This window comes from Cebus imitator, unplaced genomic scaffold (genome assembly GCF_001604975.1).
Source record: "Cebus imitator isolate Cc_AM_T3 unplaced genomic scaffold, Cebus_imitator-1.0 Scaffold522, whole genome shotgun sequence".
Taxonomy (NCBI): domain Eukaryota; kingdom Metazoa; phylum Chordata; class Mammalia; order Primates; family Cebidae; genus Cebus; species Cebus imitator.
Genome location: NW_016107837.1, coordinates 782,624 through 808,833, shown reverse-complemented (window position 1 = coordinate 808,833; position 26,210 = coordinate 782,624). Strand labels below are relative to the sequence as shown.

The 26,210-nt window shown below is 51.2% G+C and overlaps 1 protein-coding gene across 2 annotated transcripts in view; it reads right to left on the bottom strand.

Moving 5' to 3' along the window:
* Positions 1–1,882: 1,882 nt before the first annotated feature.
* The window catches only part of NOP14 (NOP14 nucleolar protein), a 27,911-nt gene continuing 3,583 nt past the window's right edge, over positions 1,883–26,210 (bottom strand). Inside the window, exons 2-18 of one of the 2 annotated variants that reach the window (XM_017514285.2) lie at positions 23,188–23,322; positions 22,529–22,670; positions 18,712–18,851; positions 17,488–17,622; positions 16,028–16,150; positions 14,597–14,728; positions 13,410–13,701; positions 11,813–11,943; positions 10,778–10,863; positions 9,669–9,807; positions 8,771–8,872; positions 7,708–7,861; positions 4,795–4,954; positions 4,211–4,358; positions 2,574–2,692; positions 2,241–2,396; positions 1,883–2,001 (exon numbers count right to left, since the gene is read on the bottom strand). In XM_017514285.2, coding sequence (XP_017369774.1) covers positions 1,902–2,001; positions 2,241–2,396; positions 2,574–2,692; positions 4,211–4,358; positions 4,795–4,954; positions 7,708–7,861; positions 8,771–8,872; positions 9,669–9,807; positions 10,778–10,863; positions 11,813–11,943; positions 13,410–13,701; positions 14,597–14,728; positions 16,028–16,150; positions 17,488–17,622; positions 18,712–18,851; positions 22,529–22,670; positions 23,188–23,322 — 2,394 coding nt within the window. In that variant the 3' untranslated portion in view covers positions 1,883–1,901. The remainder of the gene's footprint in view (positions 2,002–2,240; positions 2,397–2,573; positions 2,693–4,210; positions 4,359–4,794; positions 4,955–7,707; positions 7,862–8,770; positions 8,873–9,668; positions 9,808–10,777; positions 10,864–11,812; positions 11,944–13,409; positions 13,702–14,596; positions 14,729–16,027; positions 16,151–17,487; positions 17,623–18,711; positions 18,852–22,528; positions 22,671–23,187; positions 23,323–26,210) is intronic. The other variant, XM_017514286.1, reaches the window with a different exon arrangement.

Genomic DNA, 26,210 nt, shown 5'->3' with positions numbered 1-26,210 from the left:
GCCTCATCTTCAAGCTGCCAGCGTCAGCCCAGCTGCCACCAGGGCTGTCTCTGTCTTCCACTCTCCAGAGGGAGACTGGCTGGTTCTGAGCTCCAGGCCTACCAGTCAGCGCAACCACGGCAGTGACTGCCTCTCACATGAGGATGGCTCATGCTGCGCTCCAGCTGTGGCCTCAACACCTCCCAGCGAGCACAAAGCCAAACTCCTCATTCTCTCCAGCAACTTCTTCCTTGTGAGATCCCACACCCCCCTTAGAAGCCAGAACTGGGTCCTCTTCACTTTCCTCACTTCCCCAGTTCTAGTCTGGCTAATCCTCACATCTCACCATGGTCACCGCCGTGGCTAGACATGTGACCTCAGCGATGCTCCTTCATGCACTCTAGGGCAGGCTGCTCACGGCGGGATCTGGTGTGGTATGAACTTGATGTCAAGCTTCTTTCCTGGGAGGCTGGCTAAGGACACAGGCGCTGTGCTTGCCCTGGTTTGTAGCCCCACAGGGGCTCTGTAGTCCCCTGGGTGATGCCTTGGCCTGCAAGACCATATAGCGTATTGGTGCAGGGAAACCGACTTCAGCACCTCCCTCAGCAAGGTATCCGGCCCAACAAGCCTTGCACTGTGAGGACGTGGCAGTGGCATCTGGGGTATGGCTCCCTGGCCAGCTTTTGAAGTTCAAGGGAGTCATTACTTCTTACAGCTCACAGGCCCTCCTGGGTCCCACAAACATGAGGGCTGACCTCCCTTGGTTCGTGCAGGATAAAAACACTTGGAAAAGCTGTCTCATCCCCAACTTTCACATCCAATTCTGACCTGAAACCACATCCAGGTCGGCATGGACACAACCCAGTCTCCTCCCACCCCCCACAGTGCAGTGTCCTCAATGAGGACCCAGCACCCGGAAGCATCTGCTGAAGGGCGAAAGGACAAGGCCAACGGTGGCTATTCCAGCAGGGGCACTGCGGGCGACTCTTCTCTGATTTCCAAGCTACTTGCAAACTTGTCATTTATAATTGAATATGTAATTTACCTCGCAGCCTAAATTCTACACATGAAGGCAAATGTCCACAGTTGACAAAAATTACACTGGCCAGAATCCCCAGGCCCAACCCTGGCAGTGTGAACTGAGGGTGTCCAGATGCAGTGAACCAGTCACAGCTGACACCACGCAGACCGCTCCATCCGACGTTTAACGGGGACAAACCACAGGTGGGGAAAAAAATCACACCAACATTACGGCATTCTTTATTACTTAAAAAATTGTTTTTTTGGCTGGACACTGTGGCTCACGCCAAAAAAATAATTTTTTATTTTTTGGGAGGCACTTTGGGAGGCTGAGGTGGGCGGATCACCTGAGGTCGAGAGTTCAAGACCAGCCTGACCAACGTGGAGAAACCCGTCTCTACTAAAAACATAAAATGACCCGGGCATGATGGTGCGTGCCTGTAATCCCAGCTAATTGGAAGGCTGAGGCAGAAGAATCACTTGAACCTGGGAGGCAGAGGTTGTGGTGGGCTGAGATTGCCCACTGCACTCCAGCCTGGGCAACGAGCAAAACTCCATCTCAAAAAAAACAAAAATAAAAAAGAAATTTATTTTTTTAAGCGACAGGGTCTTGCACTGTTGCCAAGGCTGGAGTGCAGTGGCTCGATCACAGCTCATTGTGAGCTTGGACTCAGCTCCAGCAGTCCTCCTGCTTCAGCCTCCCGAGTCGCCGGGATAACAGGTGCGTGCCACCACACCTGGCTAATTGTAAAACTTTTTTTTAGAGATGATGTCTCCCTGTTTCCCAGACTGGTCTCGAACTCCTGGGCTGAAGCGATCCTCCTGCCCTGGCCTCCCAGTGTTGAGACTGCAGCTGTGAAGTAATGTACAGTGTACTTCCTTGCTAGTTTATAAAATGTAATTTATTTTTTGAACTTTTTCCTCTTCAGGGCCTTCCATTCACCTTCCTGTGTAGCCAGGCTGTTAAAGAGCTGCTTTACTTTCCGCTTTCTTTCTGCATCCCTGAAGGAAACAAAAGGCAAATGCCCGTTTTTCGATTAGTTCTTGGAGGCCGTCTTGCCCTCTCCCCCACATCAGAACCGTATCAGCCCACGGCAGCCACATCAGTTCACAGCGGGGAAGCGAACGTGCCCGGCTCCAGCCACAGCCACGCCGTGGGATGCTAGTGCCCAGTACTCTGCCCAGGGCCACACAGCACCAGAGCTGAGTCACCCAGCCGTGCCAGCACACACGTCGCTCACCTTTCCGTGATCTCGGAGAGCTGCATCCTCGCCAGGAACTGATTGTCCTTGCGGATTTCTCGGACGGCCCCTTTAAATTCACGCTTGTGTTTGTGGATCAGCCTCTTCCTTTCCTGTTCCTCCTTAGTACTGCCTTGCTTTCTTCCAAACTCGAGGCTACAATCAGAAAGCCACTGTTAAGGAAGCAAGAGTCTGTCCCCACCTCTTGGCCAGAGCCTGCTCAGGAGTGTGGCTTCGCCCGAGTCATCTGCTCAATCACAGAACTGGCAGATGCCCCCGCTCAGCTCCCAGAGCCCAGTCCCAGCCTCCCAGGGAGACGCTGCCAACACCCACACTTTGACCAGCCGGGGGGTGAACAGCTTCAGCGGGACGGGCCTGCTCTTCTCACAGGTCAGTGGCCGGCAGAGCTGCTTCTGGCTGTCCATTTCCGTCAGTGTGCTCTGACACAGCTCCTGAAAAACACGCAAACCCCGACGCTGCCACGACTTGCCCGTGGCGTGCCCTGAGCGCCACACGCAGCTTCTGCGGCGTCAAGACAGTACCGTGACCTCCCGCAGCAGGAGGGTGGGTGCCCTTGCTGTGCACCGCCGCGGCGAAGCCAAGGCTGTGGCTGCTCAAGGCCTGGCACAGCTGGAACGAGAACGCCAGTCTTTCTGATGAGGGAGGGGCCCATGTGCGGGCTCCCGAGCACTCTGAAAGGAGGGCTTCTCGGGACTCCGTGACAGCGGGCTTGCCTGCTCCCGCTCCAGGGAACAGGCTGGAAATGGGCCAAGTTGCTGTCCTCATGGGACGCTCATCCTAGTGGAGCAGAGGCAAGGACAGTATAACGTGCCGAGGGGTCAGCACCACAGAGAAGACATAGGGAGCATGGCGCAGTGTGGGCCAGAAAAGGCCTGGCTTCCCAAGGGCGTGGGCACGAGCAGCACGGCTGTGAGGAGCTCCAGGTGGAGAGAACTGCGGAGGCGGAGCAAGGCCTGAGAGGAGGCCGGAGTGCACGAGGGGAGGCGCGAGGCAAGGCTGCCAGGGCCGAGCACGCCACGCTGGCAGTGCAGAGACGAGGCAAGGCTGCCAGGGCCGAGCACGCCATGCTGGCGGTGCAGAGACGAGGCAAGGCTGCCAGGGCCGAGCACGCCATGCTGGCGGTGCGGAGCACCCTGTGGGGTAGCTGCAGATAGGGCACCAATGCCTTTGTCCCCAGCAGCATCCTGGGCCAGTGTGGGCCGGCGGGGGACAGGGTTGGCGCAGGACGAAAGGCACAAGGCACAGCCGTGTCGAGCAGGAACTGGATGCTGGGCACAGCCTTTCTGGGCCAGGGTGAAAGGCAGGGAGACAGTGGCCGTAAGTGAATCTGGAGCAGCCTTCAGGCAGACCTGAGCAATCTGCAGGGTACAGGATGTGCCCCGGATTAAAGGCTCGTTCTCAGCCGGGTGTGGTGGCTCACACTTGTAATCCCAGCACTTTGGGAGGCCGAAGCAGGTGGATCACGAGGTCAAGAGATTGAAACCATCCTGACCAACATGGCAAAACCCTGTCTCTATTTTAAAAAAAGACTCGTTCCTAGGTCCAGCTGAGACTGTCCCTCGGGGACTCCTGTCACCTGGGCAGGACAGTGAGACCACCCTCGGAAAACCCACCGGGACTGCAGAGCGCGGCGCAGAGCCGGCTGTCGAGGCCAGGTAGGGCTGACCCTGGGTGGTGGTGCAGCCTCTGTGCAGTCTCTTGGAGGTGGCATACAAGGTGACAGTTCCCAGCCACAGCCGAGAGGCAACGTCTGCTTTAATCCAGCCCGGCACTGCTCACCGTCACTGCCCGCTCTATTGATCTGACGTCCCTTTCCTGTTTGTGACTTTGCAAAGATGTGTCGATGCTAGAGCTGCAACCTCAAATGCCTAGAAATGCCCACCAGCGTGGGCCCAGCTCTGGGTCACGTCTGAGCCCAGGAAGAGCACCCTCGTGGCCAGGAGCCTCACCTGAAGCTCCCGGGGGTGGCTGCATTCCGCCAGGTGGTCCGCCAGGAGGGCACGCAGAGGCGCGGCAATGGCATGGAAGGACGGCAGGGCTCCGTACATCAGCACGCAGCGCTTCAGCAGGGCCAGGCCCACGGCCAGGCAGGACAGTCTGTGAGGGCAGAGGTGAGAAGAGGTCCAATTTGTTCTACTTGTCACTGACAAAACCAGTATCGTGGCAAAAAGGAACTCCCCCATTCCCGCTAGGCTGAAAAATCAAATGTGGCCACCGCAGCTGGCCAGGGTTGGGCCACACCCTTGTGGTCAAGGCAGGCTCAGCGTCAGTCCTTAGCACAGGGGAGACTGGGTAATGCAGTGCCAGCTGGGAAGGGGTGGCTCTATTTTTGGTGCCAAATTATGATTTGTGAAATCAAGCAAATATATTTTGAAAATGAAAAAAAAGGGGTGACACCAAGCCAACATGCCTCAGAAAGGCTTTCGCCCTCCATAAAACCAAACAACCAGGGGCCGCAGGTTAGCTAAGAACAGCACATGTGAAAGCATCCGTGGCTTCTGCTGCCTCCCCGAGGTGGGGTCCCCACACATACCGGATGTGATTGGCCTCTGTCGAAGTCGGGACCCTCAGTCCACTCGCCCAGCGGAGGGAGAGGCGACTCGCCTGCCATGTGGCCGCGTCCTCTTTGTCTGATACCACGAGCAGTTCCGAGTTCTTCCCAAGCGCTCTGAAAGGGTGCACCAGAGTGGAACCTGAATTCCAAGGGCACAGGACAGAGAGGGCCTGAAGGTTACTGGGCTCCCAGCAGGCCCTGCGACACCAAGCCTGCGGAAGTTCACTCTAACCGACGCACGCTGATTTGTATGTTTCCAGGCTGTGCCAGACACTGAGAGTTTCCGTGTGGGCACGGACACCTCGGGAGGGGAAAGCTTTGGCAGGGGCTGCGGTCACAACTGAGTGCCTGACCTCACTCGGGCCTCCTAGACACCACACCGGGCTGATGAGGCGCTCAGGCCACAGCTGAGAACAGACTGAAGTCCCTGCCCCTGTGAGGAAGACAGGCAGTGCACAGCACCCCAAGAGGCAAATGAGCGAGACAACAGGAGAAAGGACAGTAGAGGGATGGGAGGGAGGGGGAGGGTCAGCAGGGTGAGGGTGAGGGGCAGGAGAGGCCTAAGGGGGCAGACTTCAGCAAAGCCCTACAGGACGTCAACCCACTGAGAACGGCATGGCTGCAGGGGGAGGGGTGGAGACCGGGCACAGGGGGGTGGAGGGGCCAGGCCGAGCAAGAGGACAAGGCAGTGGGTCAGGCCCTGTCCACATTCCCTCAAAGCCGAGATGCCCACCCCTTCCATGACTCCACCCGTGCCCAGCCTGTTCCATCGCAGCCCTTCACACGGATTGCAGCCATCTGCAGGTGGCTTCTCCAAGGCAGGGGGCACTCAGGGCGGCCATGCCCCTCCGGCACCCAGCACCAAGCCTGACAGACAGGAGCATCAGGGCCAGGGGATAGCAGAATGGGAGCCCTGAAACCCTCCTGGAAGGGACTCTGCTGGCTGTCGGAATGACGCCACAGCACCTGCTTCTCAGGTCAGTCCTGGACATGCGGGCGCTCAGCACCACAGAGCGAGCTGGAAACAGAGGGCAGGGGTTTTAGCCTTGAGGTCCAACCTCTGGTCAGGCTGGAAGAGGCATCCACAACATGGAAATGCTCAGGACAGAGGCTGTGTGGTTCCCCACCCCCGGGAGGGCGGCAGCAAGCGCTGAGGAAGTGCCCAGGAGCGGGGCTAGGGAGAGGGCCGGCGGGGGGCAGCCTCCTTGTCCCAAGACTGCTCCTGCCGCCCTACCTCCTGAATTCAGAGTGTTATGGAAGCGACACAGCAGCGCTGCCCGTGTGAGCCGCACAAGAGCTTTCACACTGCCTTGTCATGTGAGAGAAAGTCAAATGGTAAGAGTGATTTTAACAATAGATCTAACCCAAAGTGCCAAAATATTATGATTTAACACATAATACAAAAAATTAAGATATTTTATGTATTTCTGGTAACCCCACACATGGGCACTGAGGAAGGAGAACTGTCCAGACCCCAGACACAATTAGTGCCTGAAGAATATCTTAGTTACAGTGTTATTACTCAGCTATTTCCTTTATATAATCCTTTATATATAATCATATATTAGTTTATAGAATTAGTGCCTGAAGCATAACTCACTGCTTACATACATCTAGCTTATATAATCATACTTAGTACTTATATCTAGCATACTTAGTTCTATATAATCTTTCTATATAATCACATAGGTATTGCAGTCGGAGCTGTACCGACACATTTAGTGCTGATTTATAGAATCCTTCTATATAACCATATAGTAGTTTGTAGTAGGAGGAATGCCTAGAGCAGTCACAGAACAGAAGCAGTATTTGGGAAAACAGCCAGACCAGGACGAGAACCAAAGACCCAGGCGGTGGCATCCCTGCCTGAAAAGGACATACGCTGTACGGCAGGCTTGGAGCAGGAGCCTCTCCTCCTGAGAAAGGAGCTGTAGCACCTTGCATCCAGTTCCCGTGGAAAGTCGGCCTCAGGCCTGAGATTCCGCAAATAACCGAGGGAGAAGAACCCCTCTGGTGTGACCAGTCAGGGCGGCTGTGCACCCTGTCAGTCTTTTCTCACTTCTGTTGGCTCAAATCATCCTCCCTTAAATATCTTAAGAGCACAGGTCTGTCAGCTCCCACAGCATTGGCTTACAGTATCCTTCTATTAAAAATCCCCTGAAGTCTGCAGCCCCCAGATAAGAAGTGCTGTGCACGACACCTGTTGCACACAGCCCACCTCCTTGCCTCGGTGACCTAATGGAGGTGGACCCCTTTTCTATGTATGGCACGGCCCCCTACTGCGCATGGCCTACCTTTCTGCCCAGGTGACATAATGGGGTGGCCCCCGCGCCTGTTACTCACGTGATTATATATGCCCTATCACTAAGCCTACAGATGACCTCACTCACAACCCTGCCCCACTCTGCCTTGTACCCAGTAAGTACAGGCGCTTCTGTGCGTTCGGGGCCTCGCCTCTCTGCTCATAGGTGGCATGGTCCCAAGACCAGCTGCTCTTCTCCAGTTCTTCAGTGTCCTGTCTTTACTTCTCAGATGCTGCAGCTCAGCACAGCATAAGGGACACCCCACGACCCTGTGGCGCCAACAGCCCTACCTCTGGCACCAAGTCTTCACCACCTGGTCATATGACGCACGTGGGGCGCATCTTGGTTCAGACTCTGGCCACTGACGACCACGCTGGACAGCACAGGTCAACGGAGGTGATGCTTTTTCCCACGTGGGCGCAGGCACACGCTCACGCAGAGGGAAAGGGTGCTACTCAGGACGGTGGGTAGCAGGTTTGTGTGTTTTCTCTACTTTTCCATATTCTAAATTTTCTACAATGAGTATGACCTACTTAAAAAAGCCCTTCAGTATAAAATATTTGCAGGAAGCTCCCTCAGATCAACTCACCTTGGCTTGCTTTGTTTGGAGTTGCTATGTAAAGAATCCCGAGAAGAAAATTAATAAGCTCAGGTATAAACCTCTGGGATAAGGCCACATACTCCAGGAACAGGCAGCACGCGAACAGGCCCTTTACCGCGTCCTGGAGGGACAGGATGGGGCACTGGAAAGGAATACACGTGGGGGGTGGGTCACAGTCCTGGGACGATGTCACGCCATGCTAGGCCGACTCCCAGCCTTCTCTGATGACCACGCACCCCACTGAGCTTCACGTGCACAGAGGGGACCCCCCCGCCTCACATCAGTGCTGAGAGATCAAGTGAGATAAAACAAGATTTTACTGAGTTTTTAAAGATTTTACTGAGTTTTTTTGTCCCCCTGAGAGAGTTTCACTTGTTGCCCAGGCTAGAGTGCCATGGCACGATCTTGGCTCACTGCAACCTCCGCCTCTGCCTCCCGGGTTCAAGTGATTCTCCTGTCTCAGCTACCCAGTAGCTGGGATTACAGGTGCATGCCACCACACCCAGCTAGTTTTTATATTTTAGAAGAGACAGGGTTTCACCATGTTGGTCAGGCTGGTCTTGAACTCTTGACCTCAGGTGATCTGCCTGCCTCAGCCTCCCAAAGTGCTGAGATTACAGGCGTGAGCTGCCATGCCCTGCCAGAGCTTTACCGATTATAAAGTTCCTTCCACCCATACAATTGGCACATGATCACTGCGGTATGCATGCACCAATCACATGCCTAACAAAGGAACATTGAACTTTTAAAGCCAAAAAGGGAACAAAAGCCCTTATCATCACACTTGATAACTTCACCACTGACTTGTAAGGTTGTTTCTGGGGTCACACGCTCTGTAACCTTGAGGTGCCAAACCAGACCCACCCACTCCCACCCACGTCTGGGGCTGCTTGAGCTGGGGCTTTTAGATGGGTGCTCTTAGCCTAACCCCAGTGCTCAGTCTCTGCGGCCCTCATAAGCCATGCTCAAGTGCAATGAGGCCCCGAGGAGCTGTGGCTCCGGTGCCCGTAGTGCCACAGGCCGGGCCCTGCCGCGCACAGAGAGGACGCACCTTGGTGAGCAGCTGACTCAGGCACACGAGGGCAGGGGTCACCACCGGGTGCCAGAAGTCAGAAGTTGGAAACAGCAGCCCAGCGATTTTCAAATAAATGAGCTGGAAAGAAAGTTACCAGACAGGTTAGAGGGAAATGAAGTCCATCCAGATGCCCTTCCCGCAAACACTCCGGAGCCACCACCAGCCTCTGGGGGAGACAGGGTGCACAGCTCCGGCCTCAGTGTCACAGAACACGTGTCCAACCACCGCGGGTCCAACAGCTAACTGTACAGTGAGGACACGCGCCGAGGCCCACGAAGGCTTCGCCAAAGCCGCCACGACGGTGACAGGCACAGGTTCAGATCACGTTTTAGGGAGCTGATGAACATCATTAACCTAAGTCCTACATTTTTAAGCTTCTGCTAACCACTGTGAATCCATTTCAACAAAAACACCAGGCAGCAAAGAAAGAGCATTTCTGAGCAAGTATTTCATTAAAGTTGCTGAAGCTGAAAACACAGCATGAGGCTTTTTTAAAATTGTTAAAAATCTCAGTGTTCAAATGTCTCTCGACCTTTGAATAAACACAGGAACCGAGGCCAGTTAAAACCAGCCCACAGGCTCGGGCCGTTAAGAAAACACTGTGGTTCTCTGTGGCTTCCAACGTTTTTGTACCAGATCAAAAACCACACCACTCGCGTGGAATCAAACCGGAATCTCCTTGGACGGCCCACACGTCAGTGACGGCCAGCGCAGGAGCCGCCCTCCCTCCCGGGCTCACCGCACTGCAGTTCTCGCTCCAGATCACCCTGGAAGCACAGGGCACAGCCAAGAGCACCATGCCCGTCATCAGCCCTCTGTGACGCCAAGCAGAACTCCTGTGGCCGTGGCAGTGCCTAGACCAAACCGTGCTTACCACGCCCAGCCCTGGCAATGGCGTCCGGCCTTTGGCCTCAATCATTTCTTCCATCTCATGCATGGCATCTCGGAGAACGAATTTCACAGCCTCACTTGCAGATGCAGGAAACATCTGGCAAAGATGATATAACTGCCTGTTAAGCAGAAATGTCAGTCAGCGGAGAGCGGCTTCAGACAACAAAAACACAGTAAAACCCTGAAAGCCGTTTTCCTATGAAGTCACGTGTTGACTGAGCAAGTTAGAACTGGACGAACCCACTTTTTTTTAACAGCATTCTTAACAGTCTACACTCATTTTTGCCATTTCCTAAAAACCTGGCCATTGCAGGATGGACTGGAGGTAGAGGGAGAAACAGCTGGATCTGTGGTGACGACACTGCTGAGGGCACCGTCCTGTGTGGCAGCGGCACCTGGCAGCTCCAGGGCACTTTCCACATGAACTCATTAGTTCCTCACGGCAGCTACTTCTCGGACGGTGTCTCCACATACGCAGATGACGTGGAGCGCGGCGTGGCAGAGGGCAGGAAGCTGGTATGCGCTCTCACGGACCCAACGCCAACAACATGCCTCTTGACTGAGAACTCTGCCCCTCTGCCATTCTTCCATCCGCCAGCCCCTGGGGCCAGGAGTCACCAAATGGGTCACAGGCTTATAGTGCAGTGAGGGTGGGGGCTCGCCCTGGCGGTCCCCAGGCAGGCGAGAGGGACACACTCCATAGCACACAGAGCCAGTCCCACGGGGTTCCACTGAGGGGTGAGGGGCGGGGTGTCTACCACACTTTCCAAATCCCTCTCGACCATCCTGAGCTTGAAACTTACAATGAGCCACCCCATCCCAGCCACAAACCTGAAGGGGTTTGCTTGTTTCAAAGTCAGCTTGTTTGGGGTTAAACGTCAGTCCCAGCTCTGCAGCAGCCAGAGCAGCATGTAAGAAGCGGGCTTGCGCCGTGAGGCTCACAAGCCCTGGGTGACCACCCGCCCACCTGGCGTGCTGACGCCACCATTCCACCTTCCTTGGTAACCCTGGAATGTATTTTCATGACTCTGAACGGGAGGAAAATTGTTCTGCTCAGCTCCACATCCCAGGTAACACACCATTTTTACTTACACAACCAACTTATCAATTACTCTGAGGTCTGGTGGGTCATTTGCAGCCAAATCACCAACGTATTCCAAAAGAAAGCCAAACAGTTTCTGCAGGAACATGAATTGGGAGAGAAAACTCAGTGCTCTGCACCAAGAACAAAGCCACAGCCACACAGCTTCCAGATCACCTACACTCTGGTGACACCCAGGTGGCACAGGGAGCCCAGGGCTACAGATGCGAGCAGCCTTCTAACATGCAAGCCAAGACACTGCTGGAACCTGCTGAGCTCTAGGAGTAGCGGGGGGAAATGGCTAAGGGCCAGGTGCATGCGTCCACAGAACAGCAGACAACACATCACTAGGAAGAGAAAATCAGGAGCGCCCTCTTCACAGGGAAGAGAAAAAGGCACACGGCTGGGTGTGGTGGCTCACGCCTGTGATCCCAGTACTTTGGGAGGCCAAGGTGGGTGGATCACTTGAGGTCAGGAGTTCATGACCAGCTTGGCCAACATGGCAAAACCCCGTCTCTACTAAAAATACAAAAAATTAGCCGGGCATTGCGGTGGGCACCTGTAATCCCAGCTACTCTGGAGGCTGAGGCAGGAGAATTGCTTGAACCCAGGAGGTTGCAGGGAGTCAAGATCATGCTACTGTACTCCAGCCTGGGTAACAAGAGGGAAACTCCATCTCAAAAAAATTAAAAAAAAGAAAAGAAAAAGGCACAATGACAGCCACCTATTAATTGACACACATGAAGTCCGGCTCTGCCACTTGCTGGCTGTGTGAATCTAGTTTCCTCCCCTGTGAGAGGAAGGTGAAGGTCCCTGTGCCTGCCTCTGGCAGGACCTGGCACGAGGCCTAAAGAGGGGCCAAAGCCAAGGGAGGCCTCTGCCCAGACCATACCAAGTGCTCCCGGCCATCATGATAGGTAACCAGGTGACGGGCCGGCCCCCCGCGGCCGAGGCACACCCGGCCGCTGCACTTCACACGGTTCTCACAGTTAGAGACGGGGCTCTGCCGACACGCTCGGCGCTCCACACACACTTAGTCCACATACTTCCAATTTTGCTTTGTTTCCTTCTGCGAGACTCGGGTGGGTGCACTTCTGAATTCTCTCCACCACCAAAAGCTGCTCTTCCAATGATCTTCCTAATAATAAAGCTCTCAGTTCCTCATAGGATTCAGGAGCTATTAAACACACAAAACAAACTGCATAGTTAACATTCATTTATTTATATATATTGTTTGAGATGGAGTCTTGCTCTCTTGAGCAGGCTGGAGTGCAGTGGTGCAATCTCAGCTCACTGAAACTTCCACCTCCCGGGTTCAAGCAATTCTCCTGCCCCAGCCTCCTGAGTAGCTGGGATTACAGGCACACGCCACTACGCCCAGCTAATTTTTGTATTTTTAGTAGAGACAGGGCTTCATCATATTGGCCAGGCTGGTCTCGAGCCCCTGACCTCAATCTGCCTGCCTCTGCCTCCCAAAGTGCTGGGATTACAGGTATGAGCCACTGTGCCCAGCCCATATTTAACATTTAAAATGAAAATTACTTCATGTCTGCTAACATGGAGGTAATTGCATGTAACTACTTCACAATCACCACAAACCCACCCACTTTTGCTCTGGTACATCTGGAGGGTCTCAGACGTTTCTGCCCTGGGCTGTCAGGAGTGGTATGCACCTGGGAACAGGCTAGGAAGGAAATGACCTCCCCCCGTTCCTTGACAGGAATTTACTGAAACAGACAGTTCCAGAGCATCTCGGGGGCAGGGTGCTGGGTTTAGTGCCCAGACCACTTCACAATGACCTGGAAGGAGCCAGCTCCTGAGACTCCTGCTGTCAGCGGGTACATCAGGGAGGCCAGCCTCACCACTAGCCTCTCCTCTGCAAGCGTCCTGCAGGCACAGGACAATTAAGCATTGCTTACCAGAACCCAGCAATTTTTCTTTATTTTGAGGCAGGGTCTTGCACTGTCACCCAGGCTGGAGTGCAGTGGTGTAATCTCGGCTCCCTGCAGCCTCTGCCTCCCAGGTTCAGGTGATCCTCCCACCTCAGCCCCGAGTAGCTGGGAACACCGGCACAAGCCACCGCACCAGGCTTCTTTTTTGTATTTTTGGTAGAGATGAGATCTCATCATGTTGCCCAGGCAGGTCTCAAACTCCTGGGCTCAGGTGATCCGCCCACCTCGGCCTCCCCAAGTGCTGGGATTACAGGCGTGAGCCATGCACCTGGCCTGGACAATCTTTCTCCACATACCAGACAAAAAAACACTGTATATTCCACTCAAAATGTTATGTGGCCAAACAGGAAGCCCAGTGGAAGCACAGAGGCCTTCTGACAGATGCTCGCCCACCTCACAGGCCCACCCTCCGGTCCCCACAAAACGCTGGCCCTACACTAAGAGAGAGGGAAGGTACCGCCACAGAGAGGTGCGTCTCGCTCACCTGGAGCCAGCCCACAGAGCCACGGCCACAAACCAAGACGACCCCTCACTCCAAGACCTGGATCGGCAGACATGGGGCGGGGCCACACACTCCCACGTGCATCCTTGGTCCCCACCCCAAAAATGCAACCCCTGGGAGGGAGACACACACACAGCTACGGCCAGGTGGTGAGTTATCCCAGAAGCGAGGAAACCCGCGCTCGCCCACCTGCAAACGTGTAGGGCAGCTCGTCTCTGGCAGCTTTTCCAGCTCTTTCCTGGCGGCCCAGCAACCCGTTCCCAGGGGTCTGCCGCTGCTCTTTTGCCGGCTCCTGGTTTTCCTCCTCGCTCTCTGTATTGGACTCCAGGTCCAAGTGGCTGTCTGGGCTGTCACTCTCCTCTGTGTCCTCTCTGCCTGAACTGTCACCTTCTTCCTCGTTGCTCTCAGTGTCACCAGCTTCCTTGCTTTGCTCTTCCTCTTCTTCGTCGAGGACATTTTCCTCGACATTCATTTTTCCATCCTAGAAAGAGCATGGAAACCACAGGGCATCAGGAGAGGCAGAGGCAACTGCTGAACCATCTCAACTGCATCGAGACCACGCACACATCACTGTTTCCCACATGCTTACACACAAACCTCGGTGCTCCATTTGCCCCCTGGCACCAGGCCTCCTGCCCACTACCCCCCTTCTAGGCTATTTGAGCCATGGAAGCTCCCAGAGAACCCTGCTGCAGGATGCTGGACCAGGTTCAGGTCTTTCCAGGGAGCAGCATGGGGTCAGGAAGCAGACACTGTACAGCGGCTGTGGCTTCAGCACTGGGAGTGCCTCCGGCACCCAGCACCGGTTTGGGGAGGCTGCCCTTCCGCTCCTGCAGGTAACCTAGTGGTTTTATCAGCATCCACTGTCCTCTGTGGATCTCTTCTGCTTGAAACCTGTCCTGCCTACTGTTCTTCCCTGGACCCTGACTGATACACCCTTACAACGAGAAAAGGGTATCAATTTATAAAGTTTGTGAATTAAAAACACCAGTCATGGAAACTCAATTACACCCCTCAAAGAATATTTACGACTCTAGCCTTGAGTTAGCTTCCTCTATAGCACGCTGAGGTCACGCAGACAGCATCACGCAGTTATAAACAAAAGTAGCTGATGTTAACAACCGAGTAATCGGTTTTATCTGTATTCCTTTGAGAGAGAGACAGAGAGCGTGGGCCAGAGACTGCACACACGACTGCTGAAGTCTCCTCTCTAAGGTTTTCATGTCTGATATGCCATCAACACCCAGAGGAGAACTTTAGAGAAACTGGTTAAAAAGATTTAAAATTCTCAACTGTAACAAATCCCTAAAATGAATACCAAAAAATGCTTATACGTTTAAAAAAAAAGAGAAAGGAAACGAAGCTAAACATCTTACTTTGTAAGAAAGCAGACGTCTGTCATCTTTGTCTAGTACGAAGCCATCATTGAGATCATCTGCTGACGTATGTTTTGGTTTCTTAATATCTTCATCCTCGTCCTTTCCAAGCATTCTTCGGAGTCTTTCGGCCTGAGCAGGAAGGAATGACAAGTCGTATAGAGCACTCCTCCGACACCTGGTGAGGAGGCGTGCAGTCTGCCTGGGCAGCGAGCGGGGCCTGCAGCCCTCCCAGCTCTGCAGCCGGCGCATCCTCCATCAGGCATGCAAACACTGGCTAATACATTCCTCATTTAACAAACCAACTGTGCAAACTTTGTGGCCAGTGCTCTGCAGTCACAGGGCAAGCCTCTTGTTCTGAGGTCTTCATGGCCCAATTCTGCCGGACAGCCCCGACTAGGAGTCATCACCCCCTGCACCAAGAGAAGCGAAGCCGGGACACCAAGAGCAAGCAGCTCCAGGGCCTCCGCTATTCGACGACACACAGGACACAGGAGAGGCTGTGGTGGGAGCATCAGCTGAGCTCAGGAGTTTGAGAACAGCCTAGGCAACACAGGGAGATGCTCATCTATACAAATAATTTTTTTTAATTAGCTGGGGCTGGACGCCGTCATCCCAGCACTTTGGGAGGCTGAGGTAAGTGGATCATCGGAGACCAGGAGTTCAAGACCGGCCTGGCCAACATCGCGAAACCCTGTCTCTACTAAAAATAAAAAATTATCTGGGCAGGATGGCGGGGAAAACAAAAAAAAAAGCAAATGAAAAAACTCAGCCAGCTGTGGAAGAATGTGTCTTTACTTTGTTTTTGTTTTAATGTAATGAATTTTTAAAAACTGCATTAAAAAAAGAAGCTTACAAGATAATATACTCATTTCATTGTTAGTAGATATTCTGGGATAGAAAAATTATTAAGGAATGTCCATTTTTAGCTGGGCACAGTGGTTCATGCCTGTGATGTCGGCACTTTGGGAGGCCAAGGTAGGCAGATCATTTGAGGTCGGAAGTTCAAGACCAGCCTACCCAACATAGCCAAACCTCATCACTACCAAAAATACAAAAATTAGCTGGGCGTGGCAGGGGGGCTGTAATCCCCAGTACTCAGGAGGCTGAGGCTGGAGACTGGCTTGAACCCAGGAGGCAGAGGTTGCAGTGAGCCGAGATCACGCCACTGCACTCCAGCCTGGGCGGCAGAGTAAAACTCCATTTCAAAAAAAAAACAAAAGAAATGTCCATTTTTAATTTGGTATACTTGGGAATTATTTGCATTTTATTTGATGTTTCTGCTTTTATAATCAGAAAAAAAAAGGTATTTATGAATAAATACAAACTTTAAATAGACTAAAAGATTCCACTGATCAGACTCTTCTCCTCATCCCGTCCTGCAAAATGAAGCCAAGGGGCTGTGGACGGCCAGCAGCACAGCCCACCCACCTCCAGCTTCCTGAGGCGCTCCTGCTCTTCCTTCGCCAGTTCTGCCTCCGTCTTCATCCTGCTGGAGGGCTGCGCCTTCATTTCAAAGCCAAGCTCGCGAACCATCATGTCATACGCATCGGGCTAAAGTAGAAAGAAGAAATTTTTCATTTTCAAAATATATGTATTTCTTATTTTACAAAAAGAAAAGATCTAGATCGAGACCATCCTGGTCAACATAGTGAAACCCCGTCTCTACTAAAAATACAAAAAATTAGCTGAGCATGGTGGCGCGTGCCTGTAATCCCAGCGACTCAGGAGGCTGGGGCAGGAGAATTGCCTGAACCCAGGAGGCGGAGGTTGCGGTGAGCCGAGATCGCGCCATTGCACTCCAGCCTGGGTAACAAGAGTGAAACTCCGTCTCAAAAAAAAAAAAAAAGAAAAAAAAAAAAAGAAAAGATCTAGCTTCCTGGCACATCCTAGTCATGCTGGACAATGTGCTGCGCGGCTACAGCACACCTACGGCTCTCCTAGAGAGCGGGCGCTTCTACTCAGCCTTGAGGATTGAGAAATCAGTGGACATGTGGTCACAAATAACCTCACCCCTAGAACAATTCTTCTCAGAATACATCTGCTTTAACAAAAACAGGCCAGGCATAGTGGCTCACACCTGTAATCCTAGCACTTTGGGAGGCCGAGGTGGGTGGATCTCCTGAGGTCAGGAGTTTGAGACCAGCCTTGCCAACATGGTGAAGCCCTAACTTTACTAAAATTACAAAAATGAGCCAAGCGTGGTGGTGCGTGCCTGTAAGCCCAACTACTCGGGAGGCTGAGGCAGGAGAATCACTTGAAAACAGGAGGCAGAGGTTGTGATGAGCTGAGATGGCGCCACCACACTCCAGCCTGGGTGACAGAGTCAGACCCGGTCTCAAACAACAACAACAAAAACACACTAACAACAACAACAAAAACACACTACTTATGTAGGCATTACGCCCTAAATGTGGGAAATTAAAGTAACAGTAATAGCAAGGGTGGCTCACAGTGATGTCCACATGCCACTAGCCTGGTGAAATCTAGATTTCTCTGAGCACCCACTTACTTACACAAATGCAGCATTTTGCAACAGCTTAGACTACAAAGAATGCAGTAGGAAACAAGAGCTGTTCCCAGGGAAAAAGTCAATGTACATTAATCTACGTGTCACAGCGAGGCTCAGACTGACGTGTTCACCCTAAAGTACTTCTTCCATCCAGAAACACCACTTTCTTAAGTTTAATGCACCTGGAATAGACACTGAAATAACTGAGTCTACTTCCACCCCAAGATTCCACGAATCAGTCATTCAGTTTCAATGTTCAACAGAGACCTGTCCTACAGGAAACAGCCGGAAGCAGCTCCGGCCCCAGCCCTTCCCTGCAGAAAGTCGGCTCAACACAGCTGAGGAAGTGAAGTGTTTGCTTCCATCGCTCAGCTCCCACCTTGGGTTTCTCCTTTTTGTCTCTGTTCTCTGACTTCGGAGTTTTGTGAGACAGGAGAGTCTGAATTTCTTTCCAGTCTTGGTCTAGCTTCTCTGTGAGCTCGAGGGCATCTTCCCGTTGAGCTTGTCTCTCCCTCTGGGGAAAAAATAACAGACACGCAGCGTTACTACTGGGCTTCAACCCAGAGGCCCAATGTCAATGCCGAGGACACACACAATAACCACTCCGGCAGCACCACATGTTTCAACAGAAGAACGTGGCCAGGAGAGATTCGTATTTTAAATGCAAAGCTACAAAATCTCATCTGACAATTTCCTGCCATGAACCATTAATGTCGATGCTCTGAGCAGTTCACTGCAAGTGAATAAAAAAGTGAGTTTTGGGGAACATGTCAGATACTACAACCAGCAGCAACAACAAAAAACCCATCTGTGCCAGGTGCGGTGGCTCACCTTGCGCTTTAGAAGCCCTGGTGGGAGAACTGCTGAGGCCAGGCGTCTGAGACCAGCTGGTGGATACAGCAAGACCCCGTCTCCACAGAAACTAAAAACATACTTCGCTGGGCATGGTGGCGCACACCAGCTGCTCGGCGAGCTGAGGTGGGAGGATCACTTGATCCTTGAGCCCAGGAGTTTGAGGCCACAGCGAGCTTTGATCGTGCCACTGCACTCCAGCCTGGGCAACAGAGACCACGCCTCAAAATAAACAAAACACACACCACAAAAAGGCAAAGGAACCATAACTTGACAGAGGTATATGCTTGATGTGATTGTAAAAATTTCTATTCACGGCTGGACGCGGTGGCACATGCCTGTAATCCCAGCACTTTGGGAGGCTGAGGTGGGCAGATCACAAGGTCAAGGGACTGAGACCATCCTGGCCAACATGGTGAAACCCCATCTCTACTAAAAATACAAAATTTAGCTAGGTGTGGTGATGTGCACCTACAGAGTCCCACCTACTCATGAGGCTGAGGCAGGAGAATCGCTTGAACCCGGGTGCTGGAGGTTGCAGTGAGCTGATATTGCACCACTGCACTCCAGCCTGGTGACAGAGCAAGACTCTGTCTCAAAAAAAAAAAAATCTATTCATGATAAATGCTGTTATTAAACTCATATAAAATATTAAACACAGCCTAAAAATGTACAGGGAAAAAAGTTCACACACATTTTGGTGAGCCTGTCTTTCCGTGGGGAAGATGATCAAGGACATTCACTAACCCACCTTCTCTTGTTTTGACTTGGCAATGAGCTCTTCGATCAGCTCTTTCCTGGACTTCGGTTTCTCCTGCTCCTCGCCTTCCTGTGGAGTCTTCTTGTGAAGGAGCTCACCACCTCCTCCAAAGTGAGCAGCAGTCAGCTCAGCTGGGGGCAAAAGACAGAAACCCCACAGTGAAGCCCAGCCCCGGCGTGGGAAGCGTTTCCTGTAGCACTCTGCCAGCGCTTCCCCCAGAGCAGTCTGGAGATTTCCACATTTGAGAAAACAATGCTCACACTACCGCTGGCCCGAGACCACAGGCACAATGGCACTTGAGGAATACCCAAGGTGAGCCACTCTGAGAAAACCCAGGCCCATTAACTTCCCAACTGGCTATAACCCAACTGGCTGAAAACACTGAGCACCTATTTTTGGTTGTCCTGGTTCTAGTGAAGACTGGCAAGCCCAGAACAAGCTGGACCTGGAGTCTTGGTAGGGAGTGTCGCCCAGGATCAGCAGCACAGCCTGTGTCCCTCCCACCTCCTCTGGCAGGGCCGTAGAAGCAGGCCACCCATCTTCAGCCTGCCCTACTCACTAGGGCAGAAGAGAAATTCAACATTGTAGGAAACATCAAATGTGGATAAAATAAACCTTTAAAAACCCAATTTCTCAAACGAAAACAGAGGCTCAGATGGGAAATGATTTACCCAAAGGCCCACGTTGTAACAGAAACCAATGTTTACACAGCTTCTCCAGGCTGGGGCTCCAGCATGCCAGCAGCTCTCTGGCCAGCAGGGAGGGTTCCCAACCTCCACTCCCTTCTCAAGCCCCTCTGCGACTCTCCCCCGCCTCTCCTCTGAAGTGCAGTCCTCCTGACTGACGGGTGAGTCCGCAGTCTTGCTCTCACTACCAGCAGTGCTCGACACATTCATCACTCACTCACCTAGAAAGGCTTTCTCTCCTTGGCTTCTAGCCCACCCCGCCGGGCCTCGCTGTCTCCTCTTCTCCAACTCCCAAGGCCACAGTTCCTGCTGTCTCCCTTCTGTCTACTCCTATTCTCTTGGCGGCCCATTCAGCACTCTCTGCTGACAGCATCCACCCTGTCTCCAGCCTGCATGCTCCCTGAACTCCAGACTGCACCTCCAGCACTGACCCGTGGATGCCTAACAAGCGTTTCAAACTTGCCCCAAACCCATCTGTCCCACGGTCTTCTCACATCAGCGAATGGCAGTTCCATCCTCCCAGATGCCCAGGCCACACACCCGTGGAGTCGCCCTTGATGCCTGCCTCCCACATCTACATCCGACCTGTTGGGATAGCCCGCTGGCCTTGTCCTATCACAACACTATGTAATTCCTTGGCTCCAACACCTCGACTCCTTTTCTCAAGTAAAAGCAAAGTCTTGGCCAGGCATGGCAGTGCACACCTATAGTCCCAGCTACTCCAGAGGCCACGATGGGGGACTCCTTGAGCCCAGGAATCCAAGGCCGCAGTGAGCCGTGGTCAAGCTACCGCACTCCAGTGAGACTGAACAGGACTCCACAATGTCATGTGCCACCCTTTCCTGGTTCTTCCCCCACAGCACTTCCACCTTTGATCAGACAGCATAATCTGGTGACATATTTGTTTCATGTTTGGGTGTCTCCATAAAATGTGAGCTGAAAGAGGGCACAGCTTTTTGTTCTGACACTGCCATTTCTCTGGAATCGAGAACAGTGCCTGGCACATAAACCAGTATTGGTAAGTGAATGAATGAATGATTCCTGATTTCCAGAAATGAATGACTTCCTTCCTGGTAAACTCGGCATATCAGAAAACACTACTTTCAGTATTCTAGTAATCCAAGGTTGATCATAATATTTTCCATTTGTTTTTTTAAAAATCTTTTATTTTAGGTTTGGGGGAACATGTCAAGGTTTGTTACACAGGTAAATTTGTGTCAAGGTTTGTCGGACAGATTATTTCGTCACCCAGGTACTAAGTACCCAACAGTGACCATTTCTGCTCCTCTCCCCTCCTCTCAAGTAGGTCCCCATGTCTGCTGTTTACTTCTTGTACTCAGGAGTTCTCATCGGCTAGCTCCCACTTATAAGTGAGAAAGCACAGCATGTGGTTTTCTGTTCCTGCGTTAGTTTGCTAAGGATGATGGATGCCCACCGGTTCCATCCGCATTTCCACAAAAGACATGATCTCATTCTTTTTTATGGCTGCACAGTATTCCATGGTGTGTATGTACCATTACAGTATTTTCCGAAAAGAAAGATTTGTAAAATACCAACTAATAAGCTTGTATTAATTATATAAAAGATTCAGAAAAGGATTTGGTTAGAAAGCTTTTTTATGTATCTATTTATTCTAAAGTCCAAACACAGTGTATTTTATAGTAGGTGGAACAGCACACAGCAGCTACAACTTAGGAGTCAGGCCACCTGGCATTTGAAACCCCGCTCCCCCCGGCTATGAGGCGTGAGCAAGTACCGCCAACTCCTGTCCTCAGTCTCAGCTTCCGCTGCTGTAAAGTGGGTAACACCTAGCTCACGGGGTGGTTTTTAGGATGAAATTCTCCTAATCTAAGTGAACATACCATGTGACAGTTGAACAAGGAAGAATATGTTTCCCCATGACTCATTTAAAAAATTGCAGTCAGTATATTTATTTTCACATGTAAGAGGCTTTTCTTTTATAAAAATCACCTGGGTTTGGTAAGCTCATAATCAAAATCAAAGGCTAGGAAGTTAGGAATGAACAGCTGAACTCCGAGGACCTGTTACTCGAGAGAGACTGAGCCCTACCTCTGCTCTAGAAACCGGGGAATGTAACTTCAGCACCTCCTGGCCATGAGGGGAATGCACTGGCCAAGCTCACAGCAAGGCAGCTGCCTTCAGTCTTGGGGAGTCAGAATCTCCCCAGGGAGTGCGTTTTACAGCTCAGGGCACACGAGAAGTCTTGAACAATGAAAAAAGCAAAGAGAGCGCACGGAGGCTAAATAACTGGCCATTCTCTTCATGCCTGTGAGCCCGAGCAGTCGTGGGGCCTCCTCCTGGTGTGTGACAGATGGCAGGCTCTGCACCACATGCTTGCTGCCTTAACTCCTAAGCCCTCTGCCCCTTGGATTAGCCAGGTATCAAAAGGCAGCCCAAGGCTTTAACGCCTTAACTTTCACACACTAACAAGACAAAGCTTTGAGTCCGTTTAGGTTTGTGCAGCTTTGTTCTGAAGATGCTGGAAATGAGACCTACTTAACTTAGAGGAAATGCCAAGTAATTGATGTCAGGACAGAAGCCTCACAAAGAGGGTGCGAGACAGTCAGCCCGAACTGAATCGGGACGGAAGCCTCACAAAGAGGGATCGAGACGGTCGGCCCGAACTGAACCTTAAACTCTGTTAATGTTATTTAAGGCCAACATTCATCTGCTTCATGTTGTTATCTACAGATATGAGACTCAATATTATTTTCTTCAAACTGGCATAATTCCATAGTAAGTAAAGGCTAAAAGAACGACATAAACACCACTGGTACAAATATTAGGCTGGAATTTATAAAATAGGGGGGAGCAAAGTAGCGCAGTTCAGTGAGCCACCTGGAGCTGGTGAGGTGGGTTCTACCCATGGCTCTGACTCTGGCATCGGGCAAAACACCTTATTTCTCTGAGCTCATGGGTGGAACCAGCCACTGTGAGGTTTAAATGAAATAATGGATATCAACATGCTTTCTTGGCCCATAAAAGCATGTATCTATACACCATCTTAAAGTTCCTCCACGAAGCGCAGGAGGAAGTCTAACAAAGAACAGACTCTCCCTGGCTCCATGCCCACAGGCCCGTGCAGGGCACCCCAGCCTCACCAGACAGCACCCCTTGATCCTCAGCGTCGCTGTCACTGTCCACAATGTCATTATGCTTCTCGATGTCTGCCAATGATTGGCCATAATGAGTCAATTCTTCATCTTCATTTAGATTGTAGATGCTTTTTTTCTCATGATGTCGCTGACAGAAGAGAAAAAAAGTTTCCTAAAATTACCACATTCATTTCATAGCAAAAAAAAATATATATATATGTGTGTGTTTCCATGATATCTGAAATATGACAATGCAGCCTAAGCAGGCTTAAAGAGTATCCTGGGTCAACCTGGCAATGACTCAGACATAAACAGAACTCATGGTGGGGGGAGGGATTCTTCAATAAATGCTGGGGCCCCTATCCGTCCCAGCAATGCTGCTCAGGCCCCTGGCTCTCCACCCAACAGAGCTGAAGGCAGCAGCTCAGCTGAGAACTCCAGGACACACTGCTGCCGCATAGTAAAGACACGTATCCGTTCAGCTAACATCTGTAGAAGGGGCAGCTTCACCTTTGGCCTAGCCAGGTAAGCGCAGGGTTCAAGGGCTATGCCCCGGACCTTACGAGTGCCCAGGCACATGCGGAACGTGCAGAATCAGACTTCTCCCTGAGCTTGGCTTCTCTGTGAATGTACAGCAAAAGCCCTCCCCCAGTTTCCTTCCATACCTGCTGCTCCAGAGCAAACCTCTTCATCATCTTCTCCTCGGGGGTCATGCTGCTGTTGTACTCTCCAAAGCGTTTATCTCTGAATACATTGGACTTATCCCTTTCTTTGTACTCCTTTAGTAAAGTCTGTGTACGCTGGAAAACAGGTCATAACACAATCTCACAAAAAAACTCATGATTTCCACTAAAGGGGACATGAGAAGAGTGCCCCCTTTAAGTTCAGGGCGATGCTCAGTGACGTCAGAGTTCACACACAATCTGCTTTCCTCTATGACAGGCTTGCTCTACTAGCGACAGAATTTTGAGAAGACCAAAACAACTCTCTCGATGATAACGGACCAATCACTTTCTTTACCTCTTTAGAGTCTGTCGGCGCCAAAAGGAAGCGTAAAAAGCACACTGGTCAAGCTCAAGGCCTGAACAGCTCCCTCGGACACAACAGCTGCCTTACGGTTTAAGGAAGTGTGCGCCAGAATCATTTGGAAAAGTGGACACAGGGTTAGACCTCTTCCAACATGGAAGACGGTACCATTTCCCGTCAAAGGCACTCCTAAGCAATGTACAGTTGCGGGTTCCTATTAGACCAAAACCATAAACGAGTGAGGGAGGCCACAGTCTAGGCTTCACCCTTTAGAACACCAAGAGGAGCAGCATTTTAAACACAGAGAGCGAGTATCAAATCATTTGCTATTTTCCCAGCAGCAACAAAAAGAAGAACAAGTTTAATATCATTCGAAGTCGGCTGTCCTGGAGGCTGGGATCCCCTAAAGCTGGGAGAGGGTCAAGGTGGGTAAGGGGCGTGCGGCCTCTGCAACCCGAGACAGCCACATTGCAAACTCTTCCCTGCTGCCAAAGTTCTTCTACTGGCTAAGGAACTGCCATTACACTGGTGTTGACACAGAAGGAACTGGCACCAAGGCACAATCTAGATGCAATGGAAGGCGCTGGAATGATCCAATTCAGCACTTTCACAAACCCACCACAAACTGGTGCCTTGGCAGACACTGGAAACTGCTGATCTAACCACAGACTTTAGTGTTCCTTGCTTTCTTCAGGGGTTCCTCTACTTTGTGAAGTCACTTCGAAGGAATGTGTGCGTGTGGCAGGAGGGAGTATGTGGTGACCTGGTCATTGCCACTCTGGTTCCAAGTTCTGTTTCAGAAGGAGGCAGGCCAGATTTTGCTCCCAGACATAGGTCACTTCCCCAGGGTTGGAGGTGAACTTAAAGGCTAAGAAACCCACACTTAAGGTCAAAACCAGGAGCTGGAAGTAGAGGAAAGGAGGCCGGGAGCGCTGGCTCACACACTTGTCATCCCAGCACTTTGGGAGGCCAAGGCAGGCAAATCACGAGATCAGGAGATTGAGACCATCTTGGCTAAAACTGTGAAACATTAGCTGGGTATGGTGGCACGTGCTTGTAGTCCCGGCTGCTCAGGAGGCTGAAGCAGAATTGCTCGAACCCGGGAGGCGAAGGTTGTAGTGAGCCAAGAGTGTGCCACTGCGCTCCAGCCTGGGCAACAGGGCGAGACTGTCTCAAAAGAAAAACACAAGAGCAGGAAAGGAGAGAGTGAGGGGCTAGGCGGCAGCTGGGCAAGGGCAACAGACACCACGGCAGGGACGGAAGCACGCCTGGCCCTCCTTTCCGTTTAGAGCACATTCCATCTGAAGAGGTCAACCAAAACATTAATCGTGTGGACAGGAGACAAGGATGTGAAAAAGCCATTTCTCTGACCTCACTTTGAAATGTGAAAGTTCTAGTGGACTTAAAATGCATCCAAAAACCCCTCCGCTGCCTAAAGAGTAGGAAGCCATCCATTAGTTCAACAAATCCCTCCAAGGCAATTTTCATCATTTTCTTCAAGAATGCTTCAAGAACCAATTTCTTTGCAAACAACCTGAATTCTTAATCCCTAGTAACTTCCTACTGTGTCAGTGTTAAAAAATGTTTGTTAAAACATGTGGGCACAATTTCCTGAACTGGAGTCTAAAGACAGCAAGTGTCCCTACATAGGCCAGAGGGCTCTGTCGTCGTCACTTGAATTTAGGAGCCATCGGTTGAATGTTCGAGACGGAGGAGGAAGGAGCCAGAACAAGACCCTCCTGGGTACAGTAGTGAACCATGCACAGCACTGAATGAGGTTCAGCTCTCTGGACCTCCATCACTCTTTATCTGCAGAGTAAACATTTAAAACAACATCCCACTATTTACATCACAAGGTCTAGCTGGCAGTCAGATGGGAGCACATTGCATGTGCTAGCCTGCACTGCTCTATGAATTCTGTACAGACAGAAGCTGCTTACAGGCTACACTGAGAAGACTTCTGAGGCCTGTGCCTGCAGAGGGAGGGAGAATCACTTGCTTCTAGCAGGAAGGAGGTAGATGGGGCAAGCATCAGCCATCTCTGCCTCTAAAAACATGAGTTCTCATTATATGGAATATGATTCTATGGATAAATCTTAGTGAAGAACAACCCTTAGGCTGTAAATACATAATATCAGTTATTCTACATTATTCTGATTCTCTTCTTTCTTTCTTAAACTATAATAAATGTTGTGACATTATACTGAATTTACGGCATAAAATGGGGATGACAGTACCTCCCCCTCATAATGGTGAGGATAAAATATAAACCGCTTGGTGTGGGTAACCCCCCATATAGGCACTGAGGAATGAGAGCTAAGCAGAACCCTGGCACAGTTAGGGCTTGAGGATTATCTCACTTTATAGTGTTACTACTCAGCTATTTCCTGTTATATAATCCTTCACATAATCATATATTAGTTTATAGAAATAGGGCTTGAAAAATCCCTTTATATAATCTTCTATATATAATCGTATAATAGTTGATAGTATGAGTGCCTAAAGAATATTTCCCTACGTATATACCTATGATTATATCTTAGTTCATAATCGGAGGAATGCCTGGAGCAGACACAGTGCAGAGCATGATTTAAGGGAAAACAGTTACACCAGGACAAGAATCCATGGCCCAGGCGGCAGCGTTCAGTATCGTAAAGATACC